The following is a 15088-nucleotide window of genomic DNA, read 5'->3' on the forward strand; positions in this document are numbered from 1 at the left end:
ATAAGTTCCGACATGCTATGTCCTCACTCTAGAACTGACACTTCACCTGGCTCCAAACAGGATTTAAGGGGGCTTATGATTATATTACACTACAGTGATAAAGGACCTACCACGCTATCCTCAGACCCCCCAACTTCACTTTCCAGCTGTTTCTCACCCCTTCCCAAGCCCACTTGCCCACACCCAGCCTCTTGAACCCTTACAGAAAGAGCCAGTCTGGGCTCAGATGGAGTGGGATCTGGGTGCAAATCTCCACTGCCGCCCTCACGACACCCCATAGAAAAGGTGGTCTGATTCTTCCTGTGCCTCCTACTCCTTCCACCCTTCACCGTGTCACCTGTGTGCTCAAGCCTGAAAAAGGGAAGACGCCCAGCCGTTTTCTTTACAACAATGACTTGCATGTTTTCTAAGAAGAGGTTAAATGTCAAAATCTGTAGTCACAGGAATGCATCTTAAGAATCTCACAGGATAAGTATTTTGTAGGAATGTGTCCCCGGGACGACTCCTAACATCTAAGTTTACACGGAATTTTAAAAAGCACTCGGCATTTTTATCCAGTTATCTCAACAGCCCTCCAGGGCAGTCGGTCCACACTGCTTTGCCTGCACAGGAGGAGACTGCCTCTGGTGGGCAGTGCCAGTGGGAGGGCCTGGCTCGGATGTGGGGAAGCCCTGATCAGAAAGTCCGACTCGCCAGGTTGAATTGCAACGGCACGTTTGTCATAAAAACAACTGCTAACAAGATGTGAAGTAAGAACAAACTAGAGTTTATGTTAATGATTAGAGAAAACATTTTTCTCCTGTCTTCATAGTCCCACTCTAACCCACAAAACAGAAACATCTACCCTTTTGGAAGCATTGAGAAGTTAAGGCTCCCCCCGTTCCCTCTGAGCTCTCAGGTACTTCTGTTAAGGAAAAGTTATTCATGACACCAGTTAATGATGTGAAGGTGACTTTATTCCAGGGTGGGACTACAATGGGATTTTGTAGTAGGGGAGAGCATCGGGCTCAACTCTGAATATAACAAGGAAAGATGGGAATTTATAGCCCAGGAGCGGGGTTGGGTCAGGGGCTGGAAAGTTTCTAAGAGGAAACATAAGGGATAAGGCAGGGGGGATCCTGCTGAAGGCAGGCCAGGGTGATCAGACATCATCTGAGTGATGGTAGAGAACTGACGAACCCAATCAGATATGGAGGGCAGGGATTCTGACTACACTGAATTAGTAAGATTCTTGCTAAAATTGGAAAATGCAGAGACCAACATGAAAGCTCAAAAGTCAAACCTAGTTGAATAGTTGTCTGCTGGGCTGAGCAACAGAATGGCCATAGTTGATCCTGTCCATTAGACACTACGACTACATAGACCTCTTATCCAGGTAAGTGATGAATAGGCAGAAAATCCAGCGTGACTTGGGCCTGAAAAAGATCCTGCGAGTTTTCCTGCTCTGAAAACTTAAAGGAAAAAATTTCCTTGAAGAAATAAGTGAAAATTGTTGAGTATGTTCAAAAAATATAAGGGGATACAGCTGCATGATAAAATAACTTGAGATAATATTTTTAAACAAAATGCTAATAGAAGACGTACGATGACTTGAATAAATGAGACATATACTATGTTCCCTGAAAGGAAAACTCAATATTACAAAGGTCCACTTATTCCAAGTTAATCTATAAATGTAATGCAATTGCAACCAAAATCCCAATGAGAATATTTTATTTCATGTAATGATTTAAAAATTCATCTGGAAGAATTTAAAAATTAGAATTACTTAGAAAGACTTTTAATTTTTTTTAATATTTCTTCTTTTTTTAATGTTTATTTATTATTTTTGAGAGAGAGAGACAGAGCATGAGCAGGGGAGCGGCAGAGAGAGAGAGGGAGACACAGAATCTGAAGCAGGCTCCAGGCTCCGAGCTGGCAGCACAGAGCCTGATGTGGGGCCGAAATTCATGGACCGCGAGATCATGACCTGAGCCGGAGTCGGGCGCCTAACCGACTGAGTCACCCGAGCGCCCTAATATTTATTCATTTTTTGAGAGAGAGAGAGAGAGACAGAGTGCGAGTAGGGGAGGGGCAGAGAGAGAGGGAGACAAAGAATCTGAAGCAGGCTCCAGGCTCTGAGCTATCAGCACAGAGCCCGATGCGAGGCTCAAACCCATGAACCACAAGATCATGACCTGAGCGGAAGTCGGATGCTTAACTGACTGAGCCACCCAGGTGCCCCAGAATAAATTAGAAAGACTTTTAAAGTAAAGAATAATGAGGAAAAGCTTGCCTAACTAGATAAAGTCACGACAAAGTTATTAATTTTAAAATAGGGCAGTAATGGTTGAAGACTTAAAGAAATCAATGGCAGAAAACAGTAGCCTGAACAGATTGATCCTAGGATTTATAAGAACTTAATATGTGATGAATAAAATCTTGATTCCCAATGAGGAGCAGATGGTTTATTCAACAAATGATACTGAGAAAATTGGCTTTTACAGAGAAGAAAATCAATTTGAGGACTTACTTCATACAATGCACCTGAATGAATCCTAAATAAATTCAAGAGTTAAATTTAAAAAATCTAAACAACACACAGACAAGATACTTTTTTAAAAGGTTATTACTTATCTATTGGATATAGAAAGGATTTCTAAGTTAAAAGTAGATCAAGAAATAGCAAAGGAAAAAAGTAACACATTTTACCATAGAAACATAAAAGCTTTATTATGGCAAAAATATCTTAATCAAAATTAAAGCACAATAAATATGTTTATGGCAACTAATAAACACAAAAATTTAATAGTCTTTTTTAAATTAATTAAAAAAATTTTTTTAATGTTTATCTATTTTTGAGAGAGAGAGAGAGAGAGAGAGAGAGAGCATGAGCAGGGGAGGGGCAGAGAGAGAGGGAGACACAGAATCTGAAGCAGGCTCCAGGCTCCGAGCTGTCAGCACAGAGCCTGACGTGGGGCTCAAACTCACAAGCCATGAGATCTTGACCTGAGCTGAAGTTGGAAGCATAACCGACTGAGCCACCCAGGCACCCCAATATTCTTAATATGTGTTGACTTTTTTACAAAATAATAAAAATGACTTCTGATTAAGAATGCCAGATTATACACTTGCCCTCTCTTGAAACTTCAATAAAATGATTAAAATATATTTTAGAAGAATAAATTACAAGGATAAAAAGACCTGAGCAGGAGACAGTTGCAACAAACTGAAAGCTGAAGAGCAGATGAACAGTGGTAACTGATTTAACCTCCTGGGGAATCAGTATCCTATGGAGGCAATCGGGAAATGACAATATACTGAAAAACTCACCACGTGTCAGGAGTTCGTTCTTGAAGTAGGGTTAAACGTGGAGCTAAAACAGGTTAAAAATCTTTCTCAGAACACCAGCCAGGTAACTATCCTTCCCCCATCTTGGCAGAAGACTTTAAGTTTATTCCCTGAAAAAGGCAAACTGCAGACTGCAGGGACACGGGCACAGTTGAAGTGGAGATACCGTACTGAACACTGGGATGATTCATTTAATATATGTACACTGAACACGAAAACTTCCAGCTCACTTTCCCACTGAGCTTCTAGCACACTTCCAGCCAGGTCTTTACCCTCTGGGCAAGAGACTGGAAGGTCCTTTTCTGGAGGATAGGACAACCTGAGAGGAAAGCATAAAGATGCTGAAATTCAGGCTTCCCCAGCTATGCTAGGAAAAACACAAAGATGCTGAAATTCATGACACCATATTAAGACTACAATGTGAATTGTGACCCTTGCTGTTGGGACATGTGTCATTCCTGCATGTCATGCTATGATGAAGCCCAAAGTGAACGAGACACACTCTCAGGTTCAGAACATCTAGTCAAGCTTCTGAGGCCCTACCTTAAAATATGAGCAGATATACAAAGATCGCCAGACAACCACAGGACTATCAATGACAGAGACCCAAATAAAGAAACAGATGAAAGTTACTTGTCTTGGGGCGCCTGGGTGGCTCAGATGGTTAAGCGTCTGACTCTTGATTTTGGCTCAGATCATGATCTTAAACTCATGATCTTCATGAGTTCGAGCCCCACATGAGGCTCTGTGCTGATGGCGCAGAGCCTGCTTGTGATTCTCTCTCTCCTTCTATTTCTGTCCCTCCCCTGATCATGCTATCTCTCTCTCAAAATAAATAAATATTAAAAAAAATTAAAGGGGCACTTGGGTGCTCATATTTTAAGGTAGGGCCTCAGAAGCTTGACTAGATGTTCTGAACCTGAGAGTGTGTCTCGTTCACTTTGGGCTTCATCATAGCATGACATGCAGGAATGACACATGTCCCAACAGCAAGGGTCACAATTCACATTGTAGTCTTAATATGGTGTCATGAATTTCAGCATCTTTGTGTTTTTCCTAGCATAGCTGGGGAAGCCTGAATTTCAGTTGGTTAAGCGTCCAACTTCACCTCAGGTCATAATCTCACAATTTGTGAGTTCAAGCCCCACATCGGGCTCTGTGCTGACAGTTAAGAGCCTGGAGCCTGCTTTGGATTCTTTGTCTCCTCTTTCTGCCCCTCCCCCATTCATACTGTCTCTCTCTCCCTCTCTCTCTCTCCCACTCTCTCTCTCTCTCTCAAAGTTAAACGTTAAAAACATTTTTTTAATTAAAAAAATAAAAGAAAGTAACCTGTCCTGCAAGGGGATGATACTTTTAAAACACACCCTCATTTGTATCTTTAGCAAGTAAGAGATCTTGCATTCATAGAATAAGAATAGGATGCAAAAACAAGAATATTCAGAGAACAGAAAAAAAATCTTTTAAAACTTATAGTATAAATAAATTAAGCAGAAGAGTTGGAAGATAAAATTGATGTAATTTCCTCCCCCCAAAAGAGCAAAAATACAAAGAGATGTAAATAAGGATAGAAAAAGTAAGAAAATTAGAGAACCAGTCCAGGAAATCCAGCATGTGAATAAAAGGAGTTTGAGGAAAAAATTCAAAGAAACTGAAGGACGAGTATTTGCATATTAAAAGTATAATGGATAAAAATAAACTCAGGCCATGACACATAACTAAACATTTATAACACAGGATTGTAAAGCAGTTCTTTCCATCTTCTGGGGTGGGGTAAGGGGGAAAGATTACATAAAGGTTTGGCCTTCTTAAAATCGCATTGGAAGTTATAAGACAATGGAACAATACTTTCAAATTCTGAAAGAAAAGTATTCCCAACCTACATTTCTATACCCAGCTATCAATGAAGCATGAGAGTAGGATCAAGATACTCTCACATATACGAAGTCTTACAAAATTTATCTCCGATGTATTCTTTCTCTCTCAGGAAGCTACTGGACTCTTGTGTTTCTCCAAAAAGGATACCACTGTGGGAATAAGAGACCTAGACTGAGAACTGACATGAAGGGGGTTCTCAGGATAGGGATGAAGGGTCATCTCAGGATGACATATATAATGGATACCAGGCATATAGAGCAGCCACTCCAAATTGCAGCAAGTCAGAGAGCTCTAGGAGATAGTTCATCAAGAAGATGAAGCTGATGTGAATGAAATTATTAGGAAGAAATTTAGACAATAAACAAAGAGTATATAACCGAATTAGAAATAAGGACATAGAAAATGAAGTATAGAAACAAGAAAGGTGTTAACTCCAGGGAAAACAAAAATCTGGGCAGGAAAAGCACGTTGTGATTCAGCTCCAAATAGCATTCTAGTCATTAATTATAATGTAAATATGGAATATTGATCTATGTTGGGAGCATGGGAGAATAAGAGGATGGGAAGTATGCTTGTTTGCAGTGAGAGGGAGTGGGCTGTGAAAGAAAAGGAGATCATAATCATTCATATTGGCACATCAATTAGTAATACCTAAAATGGAAGTGTGTTAATTAGAGATATGGAGCTAAATAATCAGCTTAAAGGGATGAAATGTTTGACTCTGCCTAGGGGGAAAAAATAGGAGGAAGATGTGAAATAGGAGGGGAAGCCTATTTGTCTATCTTCTTTAAACCCATCACTGCTCACTACCCTTTGACCACCCCCTACACCTCCTCCCTCCCCCACCACCCAAAATCCATGCTGGATTGGGAGCCATTGCTCCAGCCCTCCCTTCTGTTCTGCCCCAAAGACAAACACACGTGTCCTTTTTTATTTTTAGGGCTTCAATGCTGATCATGGAGAAATGACTTGGGGAAACGAAGATGAAAGCAGGTGAAGTGGAAAAGGTTGCAGGATCTCAGAATTTGTCTCAAGGTTGGGGCATAACTCCCAGCCCCAGTCCCCCCCTCCAATACAGTAATAGGCAGCCTACTGGACTTTTGTTCTCAGGCACAGACTCAAAGGGTATGGCTCATGAAACATACCCTGGTACTTTTCTAAAAACACCTTTTAAATGGTTTTTACTTTTCCCAGTTATAAAGTAATACATGAACACTGAAGAAAAATAAATGGCAAATCAAGACAAATATAAAGAATAAATTTAAATTACCCTAATTCTATAACCCAGAAATGGTTATTAACATTCTGCTCCAGTCTATTTTTAATCTTTAACCAGATAAGCTTTATCAGCATACGTATAATATATACCTTTTATATATATATGAAAAATATAATCTTAAACATTTCTATCAGCCTTTCTTCTGTCTTTAACTAGATAAATGATTGTCAGTATACATGTAATTTCTACTTCTCATACTTAACAAATCACGTTGGTTGCTATTGCAATAGTGAAAAACCTGAAACAACTTAAGTCTCCTTTAATAGTAAATAGTTAAATAAATTAGAATATAATTATATTTTCTAGAATATGAAATACTAAGTGATCATTTTTTAAAAAGAACTATTGCAGAAATGTGTTTGTTGGAAATGGAAAAATATTATGGTGCATTGTATATGTTTAAAAAAGGGGAGGAGGACTGTTTCTTACAATCAAATGTTTTTAATTATTAAAAAAGGGAGGGAGGGTGCAAAATTTGTGTATAGTACAATCCTTTGCCTGGTGTGAAAAATAAATTTTTTGTACCTGGCACTAAGCTAACCTCTTTGTATGCATTATCTAATTTAATTCTCACGGCTTTGGAAAAATTAAAAAACCGTTCCTCTTCACAGAAACAAGAGGACTCTAAGAGAAAATAATGCAAATATTGTCCAGGGAAGAAAGGAGAAGGAGCATTAAGTCTCCACTAGGTAGGGCCGTAAGCACCTGGGAACCTGGAAGGGATGATCCCCCTGAGGAGTTCTGGGGTTGGGACATGTGGAATTTGAGAAGCCTGTGGGTAAGGAGGGGAAGAACACGGGTGAACGGGGAGGCGGTCAACAGCTGGGGACAGATGCATCTGGAGGGTGATCTGCTGGAATCCAGCCTCACCATGTCATCATGTTAATGTTCCTTCTTGAGTCAGTCCCTGAGTGGGCAAAGGAGGATGTCACATGGACTTTTCTTTGAAACAGACCAGAATGGGGAGCAGAGTCTCAGGAACGTAAGACAGAACTGATGAATTCGCCTTGAATTTAAGAGGGTCACTGTGTTGTAAGAAATCCCGAGCACTCTGAGGCTCAACTACTTCACTAGTGGACAAAGAACACTCTGTTCATGTTTTTCCTGAGTTCCCTCCATCAAGCAGGTACATTGTAGGAAATACCACTGGTGCCCTCCCTGTGGGTAACTACTCAACTTCAACCCAGAGGAAGCACACCAGCCCCCTCCTTAGGACTCCTCTGATGTGATGAATTGTCAGGTCACTCTTCTATCCCAACAGCCACCACTGTTCCTGCTCCCGTCAGAGCCCCAATGGCACATCTGGTGTCTTGGCTGTCAAGAGGGCAGGAGCAAAGTGGCTGCATACCTCTGGTGATGGCCATGGCCTTTCTGCATAACCAATGACAGGCACAGGGTAGGGCAGGGCTGGGCTCAGCCACAGGAAGTCACTGGATGCAAAGGATCAAGGCCAGAGCTGACTCAGGAAAAACTGTATGCGAGTAAGCATAAGACAAGCGGATGGACTTTGCCAGAAGTACGTGTTCCACACTTGAGCTATTCCCAGGAAAATGGAGAGACATGTTACCTGGAACCACTCCAGAAAAAGAAATTACCAGTACAAACTATGAATAATTCCAGAGATGGCATTAAGGCCTAGAATCACACGTAGTCAATATCTGATTTCTTCTAGTGATTTCCTTTCAAAATTAATGTCTTATTTTGAAATGAATGATAGAAGTATGCCCTTCCGTGAATTGCAGAAGTGAACACCTAAGTGAGGAAGGCTCTTAGGGGATGCACCCAAGACCCTTAAAGCCGTACCAGGGAGACAGCTGTCCGTGTCGCCAAGGATTACAGCCGCCTGCCCCACACTGGGCACAGTGCTTGTGAACTCCTATATCAAGAGCAGCAGTTATCGTCTCTTATCATTCCCTTTTGATTATTTAATGTGGTTTTAATCATGATGACCTTGTTGCAACATCAGAATTTTTGGTTACCAGCAAATAACCAGTAGCCAGATCTACTTGGCCTTTGAGTCATCAACTCTCAGTTAGGTTTCACAATCTATAATGTCTTAGGGAGTTGCTCATCAGCACCTGAGACAGAAGCTTATTTCCTAGAACCAAACTCACGTTTATTCCTGACCCCACCCTAATGGCATTAACATTATTTCATTTCCTAATTTTATTTACCTCTTTCTCTGCATTTTTAATTAAGGTGTAAGTTCAAGTTCTTTGGGCCCTAACTGCTGATTAGTTTGTGTTTCTTACGGAGCCTACCAGAAGGCTAGGTCCAGAGGCACTTTTACTACTGATTATCCCATTGAAACCCGGGGCTTCATCATCTTCTCTGTCAACATCATATCTGTCCACAACAGAGACAGAAGGGACTTTCAGACATCGTATAGTTGAATTCCTTCGTTTTGTCGACGAGAAACTGAGCCTTAAAGAGGGCAGATGATTTGTCTAAGTTCCCATGGTACAGAAGCCAAGACGGGAGTTCCGTCCTCCAGTTTCCAAACTCAGTACTCTTCCATAATTATAATTAATGCCATCTCAGATTTATGGTGGGGGGACTCCCCCACCCAGAAGCGCTTTGTGTTTGTAACTCTCCATGGGGCGGGGTGTCCTGGGACCCAGGCAGGTTACTGCAAGCCGTCCCTAATCCCACCGCACCATCTCACATTCCCAGAGCCGATCCTGGAAAATAGGGGGTCTGATAGATAGACCACAGCAAACCCTGCACCTCTCTGAGTCCTTGGTCGGGGATTTGGAAGAAGTCTTAGCTCACCGAGATGGTGACAGAAGAAGAGAGAGCAGGGAAATAACCCTCCAAAGCCGTGGGCACTGGTCTCCACTCCTCAATAGAGGTTGCAAGAACTTAAGCCTTGGCGTCTCGCCTGGAAATGACTTGCAAAGGAAGCACTTTGGAAAGTGCCTTTGATTTGATTCAGGCAAAAGGGACATGCCAGCAGTGAATATACTCCTCTGAATGTTGTCTGCAGTCAGTCTATCCTGGAAACAACCGGCCAGCCCCATATCCGTCTATACCTGTGTGGTTTGATTCAGATAATTGACACTGAACAGATGGATATTAATTTTTCCTGTCATGTCACCTTCTATCAATATAGGTCAGCAGAAGCACATTGTAGGAAATGTTTTCCATTTCCCTTCGCAACTCCAGGGCAGGACACAGGCCTGGCACAGATTAGGTCAAAAGGAGATTTAGGGTAAAGGGACCCTCACTTGCCGGGCTCCTTCTCAAGTCCCGGGGGTCCTGCAACGTGTGCACTAGCCATAGGCCTTTGTCAACTTTGTAAAAGTAAATGGTTTCAGCCACATTTGGCCAGCTACTGCCTCTTTGCACTGCCTCCTCACGGACTCTAAATCTTGCATCAGATGGCATTTGAAAGGTCATAAGCACTCTTAGGATTTGGCCAGGGGAAGCTGAGTCAGGATCAATTTAGTTTGAATGTGGCAGGATAGATTTATGTGGGTTGAGACCACTAAACCACCCATGTTTGTTTGTTTGTTTATTTAAAAATTTTTTTTAATGTTTCTTCATTTTTGAGAGACAGAGAGAGACAGAGCATGAGTGGGGGAGGGGCAGAGAGAGAGGGGGACACAGAATCCGAAGCAGACTCCAGGCTCCGAGCTGTCAGCACAGAGCCAGACGCGGGGCTCGAACCCACGGACCGCGAGATCGTGACCTGAGCCGAAGTCGGACGCTCAACCGACTGAGCCGCCCAGGCATCCCCACCCATGTATATTTAATTTCCTGCTAGCCACCTCAGGGTCATGATTGGGTCTTGCAATACTCCTACCTCCCCTTGTGCCAGCTCACTCACTCTACTTCGTGAAGTTGCATGAACCCGAGGTCACGTTATGTTATGAATGTGTCCTATGGCACCTGACGTATGTGGACGTTGGAGGAGAAACAAAGGTTGAAATGTAGGGTGCCAGAAGCAAGTCTGTGGAAAATCTGAAAACCATCAGATACGCAAAATCGCCAGAGAAGACGGGAGTCTCATTGATATGCAGGCAAGATGGAAGTTTTCTCCTATCAAGAATATAGTTGATAATGTACCATTTACACTTTTAAACGCAGCATGCATTTTAGACATTTCTGATGGAAATCACGGACAAGAGAATGTCTGTGTTTGTAGGGCACAAATCTATAGTGGTATTACAGTTTTGTGTGAAAGGATGACCACGCATCTTAACTAGCAGTAGTAACAAACAAATTTGGACCGACCCACGGAAGCAGAATGACTGAATTATCTTTCCTTCTCTTCAGAAAATGTCGATCAAAGAGTACACCACTTTCAATTCAACAAGAAAGGAGTAGGGGCTCCTGGGTGGCTCAGCCGGTTAAGGATCTGACTCCTGTTATTCAGCTCAGGCCTTGTTCTCGCAGTTTGTGAGTTCGAGCCCTACATCAGGCTCTGCTGCTGACAGGGCGGAGCCTGCTTGGGTTTCTCTCTTTCTCCCTCTCTCTCCGCCCCTTCCCTGTTCGTGCTCTCTTTCTCTCGCAAAATAAATAAATAAATAACTTTAAAATAAAAAAAAAAAGATTGGAAAATTTTGGAATTTGTGACATTTGTGGTGTTAATCTGCTTTTTAAATGTCGTAATTTGGTGCTCCTGGGTGGCTCAGTCGGCTAAGCATCCTACTTCAGCTCAGGTCATGATCTCACGTTCTGTGAGTTCGAGCCCCCCCGTCGGGCTCTGTGCTGACCGCTCAGAGCCTGGAGCCTGTTTCAGATTCTGTGTCTCCCTCTCTCTCTGACCCTCCCCCGTTCATGCTCTGTCTCTGTCTCAAAAATAAATAAACGTTAAAAAAAATTAAAAAAAAAATGTCGTAATTTATCATGATTTTTTTTTCAATGTAATAATATTGTGTCTCATGCAGGATTTTGTACTCATACTTTTGTGTCCTTCTTAAAGGGGACACCGAAAACTGAACATCCTTCAGGCTGAACAAAACTTGGATATGTCCTTGGACTAGATGTTAAATAAATGATAAAGGAAGAAGGCCCACGACTAACAGATCTGGGGTGAGCAGGAGAGGTCTGGAGGACCCTCAGAGAGGGATGTCCTGATCCCTCCTGATAATAGAAGGGAGCCACGGTGCAGAGTTCTTTCTGGGAGACAAGCTGGGGCGGGGGTGGTGGTGGAGAATATGAAGAGAGGATGTGTCAAAATGAGGAGGAAAAAGTTCTGAAGACACATTTTCCAGGCCTCGCAATTTTGTCCAGGCCAACTCCAGAGCAACAGAACCCCATTTTACTCAGGCTAATTTTTGCAACCTACATATGAACATAAAGGACTTGATGTTGTTTTTATTTATTTATTTATTTATTTATTTATTTATTTATTTATTTATTTATTTATTTTTTAAAGGTGATTCCACTGGTTATAACGATTTTGCTCATCTCAGTCTTACTGTCAGGGAGAAAGGGCCATACTGTCATCGGTCTTGTTTTCCGGGTACCAAACCACATACACAGTTCAGCGAATCCCTGCTGTCTCGTCTGTTCAGAACAGAACTCTCCTTCCCTGACTCTTTAGGAAGTTTTCCCGAACGAGAGCCGCCATATGTGTTGCCCGGATGGGTGAGAGCTGGGCATCTGGCTTAAGTCGCACCCATCAGAGCTCTTCCCTGGAATTTTAAAATGCGAGGCCAGCCAGAGCAGTCCTCAGCTGCTCTGGGAGACAAGCGTGAGGACTGCCAGCAGCCTGCCTCCGGTCCTGTGCGGGAAGCGTGACCGCGACAATGAAGCACAGGCACTGACAGTGTGAGGAAGAGACAGCCCTGCATCCAGACGAGGAAAGGAGAGCCCCCTGTACTTAGCCTGCTGTCCCAGGGGGCTCCACTCTCCCTCCTCTGGGAGGCATCTGCGGGGCCAAGGGATTCTGTCCACCTCATGTCTGTGTGCCTCTCCCCTTTGAGACTCAAGAATTCCTCTGCCCAAATGGCCCTGAGCCTCTTCCAGAACCTGCTTGGACCTCTTCCCCAGGTCTGCCCTGCTGAAGGCAGACCATGATGCAGGTGTACATACCCCTAGGCCTATGAAGGATGGCCAAGCGTCAGCTATTTGGAGAATCTGGTGTATGTGTGTATGTGCATGAGCATATGTGTGTTGGGGGTGGGTATGCAGCCCACATTCATGAGTGTAAGGACATTTACGATCTGGAGCAAAACTTGACATAAGAAGACAAGGGGGAAGGCCACAGGCTGGGGGTTGGCCCTCCCCATGTGGCTAGGTCCCAAAGCAGAACTTAGAGCAGTGAAAAAATTTTAAATTCAAACCCGGCCTTCCAGGTAGAATGACCAGAACATATCTTATTTAAGAGTTTGTAAGTTTGGTTTTAGACATGCAGTGTGTGGGGCTCCATTTGTATCCTTGCCCTGCATCTCGCAAATACCAGGGGCAGGCCTTTGTAGAGACAAGAGGAGAAGAAAAAGTCCCAGTGGCACTTGAGCCCCTGGTTCAATGTGCTCCTGATGCATGGCGTAACCTTGCCTTTCTCTTCCCTTGGCCTTATACACCGATAAAGAACAATTTTTTGCCTAAGCCAATCTGGACTTATGGGACTTTCATCAAGAATCCTAGCTAACATGGAAAGTAAGTGTTGGAGCCAGGACCTGAACCCAGGCTCTGATTCCCAGTCCCATGTTCCCTCCATCAGGTCTACCTAAACACCTCTGCAGCTGTAAGCCAAGCAAATCTTGCTGATACCCCAGCAGGTAAAAGTCAGAATCTCGGGAAAAGAGTTTTACCTACCTGACTCCAAAAAACACTTGCAGGAGAGTGCAGAAGCCAGAGACGAAGAAAATTGTGCTGATGAGGTAGCTCTGAGTCAGGGGGTCATGCTGCAGACACAGGTCCTTGGCCAGGATGAGTGGCACTGACACGAGCCCCCCCAGGGCCGTGAGGAAGTGCTGTGGGCAGAGCAGAGAGAGTGGACGGTTAAGCAGATGCCAGGTTACCTGATCCCACCGTCATTCCCATTCTTCCGCCAGAGGAAAGGGCACTACTCAAGCCGGACCATGAGTGACAGGCAGAGATCCAGATAAGCAGTAGGAAGTAGGAAGACCAGACAGCAACTAACAGGGACCTATCCAGAGGGTCTGGGGTTCAAGGGCAGAACCCTGGCACTGGGAACCGATATCCTACATGAGAAACCAAGGCAGGGACACAAAATAGCAGGACATAACAGGAGCCAAGGAAGGGGCCTTAAGAATAAGAAGAAGGCAAGAGGCTCATAATTAAAACAAGGTACAAGGTGAGGGCAAGACTAATGAGCAGGAAGCCCTGAACACATTCTCCAGATAGATCATATATTAAGTCACAAAAAGTCTTAGCAAATTTCATGAATGAAATCATACCATGGGTCTGAATGGCATGAAACAGGAGGAAAACTGGAAAATTCACATATTTGTGGAAATTAAGCAATACCCTTCTGAACAACCAACGGGAATAAGAAGAAATCAAAAGAAATCAAAAAATGTCTTGAGACAAACAAAAATGGAAACGCAACATATCAAAACTTATGCAACGTGGCAAAAGCAGTTTGAAGAGGGAAGCTTATAGCGATAAACACCTAGAAGAAAAATCTCGAATGACTTTACACCTCAAGGAACTAGCACAAGAAGAATAAACTAAGCAGAAAATTAGCAGGAGGGAGGAAGAATTAATGCTATTAAAATTTCCATACTATCCAAAGCCGCGTATTGATTCAATGAAATTTGTATCAACATTTTAATGACATTCCTCACAGAAATAGAAAAAACAATGTCACAATTTGTGTGGAACAACAAAAGACTTCAAACGGCCAAAGTAATCCTTAAAAAGAAGAACAAGGCTGGAGCCATCCTAATTCCTCATTTCAAACTTTTTTTCTTTTCTTTTTAGTTTCTTTATTTTGAGAGAGAGAGAGAAAGCAGGGGAGAGGAAGAGAGAGAATCCCAAGCAGGCTCTATGCTCAGTGTGGAGCTAGACAGGGGGCTCGAACTTACAAACTGTGAGATCATGACCTGAGCTGATATCAAGAGTCAGACGCTCAACCGACTGAGCCACTCAGGCAAGCCCCTTGTTTCAAATTTTTATTACAAAGCTATAGTAATCAAACAGTATGGTACTTGAGAACTGGTTGATATTTTGATATTTTCCTTAGTTTAAAAAGTGAGACAAAAATGAAATAACAAAAACATACCAGATTTTCATTTTGCAACGACATAAATAAGCAGCCTCTTTGCTAAATTTTATGGCAGTTTTTGAAAACTGGAGGAACGTTATTTAAAAAAAAAAAAAAAAACTCACAGGGGCGCCTGGGTGGCTCAGTCGGTTAAGCGTCCGACTTCGGTTCAGGTCATGATCTCGCGGTTCGTGAGTTCGAGCCCCGCGTCGGGCTCTGTGCTGACAGCTCAGAGCCTGGAGCCTGTTTCAGATTCTGTGTCTCCCTCTCTCTCTCTGACCCTCCCCCGTTCATGCTCTGTCTCTCTCTGTCTCAAAAATAAATAAACGTTAAAAAAAAAATTTTTTTTTAATAAAAAATAAAAAAAAAACCCACAAAAAAATCAGTATGGTACTGTCATAATTTTTTTCTTAATGTTTATT

General features: G+C 42.8%; 1 protein-coding gene across 3 annotated transcripts in view; it reads right to left on the reverse strand.

Annotated features, from left to right (window-relative positions):
* Positions 1-15088, reverse strand: part of LOC109269047 (solute carrier family 23 member 1-like) — a 57694-nt gene that overhangs the window by 30676 nt on the left and 11930 nt on the right. For all 3 annotated transcript variants that reach the window (XM_053896956.1, XM_019452843.2, XM_019452842.2), the window contains exon 4: positions 13253-13410. In XM_053896956.1, coding sequence (XP_053752931.1) covers positions 13253-13410 — 158 coding nt within the window. The remainder of the gene's footprint in view (positions 1-13252; positions 13411-15088) is intronic.

Source organism: Panthera pardus, unplaced genomic scaffold (assembly GCF_024362965.1).
Source record: "Panthera pardus isolate Hobbes unplaced genomic scaffold, ASM2436296v1 HiC_scaffold_8, whole genome shotgun sequence".
In the NCBI taxonomy this organism is placed as follows: domain Eukaryota; kingdom Metazoa; phylum Chordata; class Mammalia; order Carnivora; family Felidae; genus Panthera; species Panthera pardus.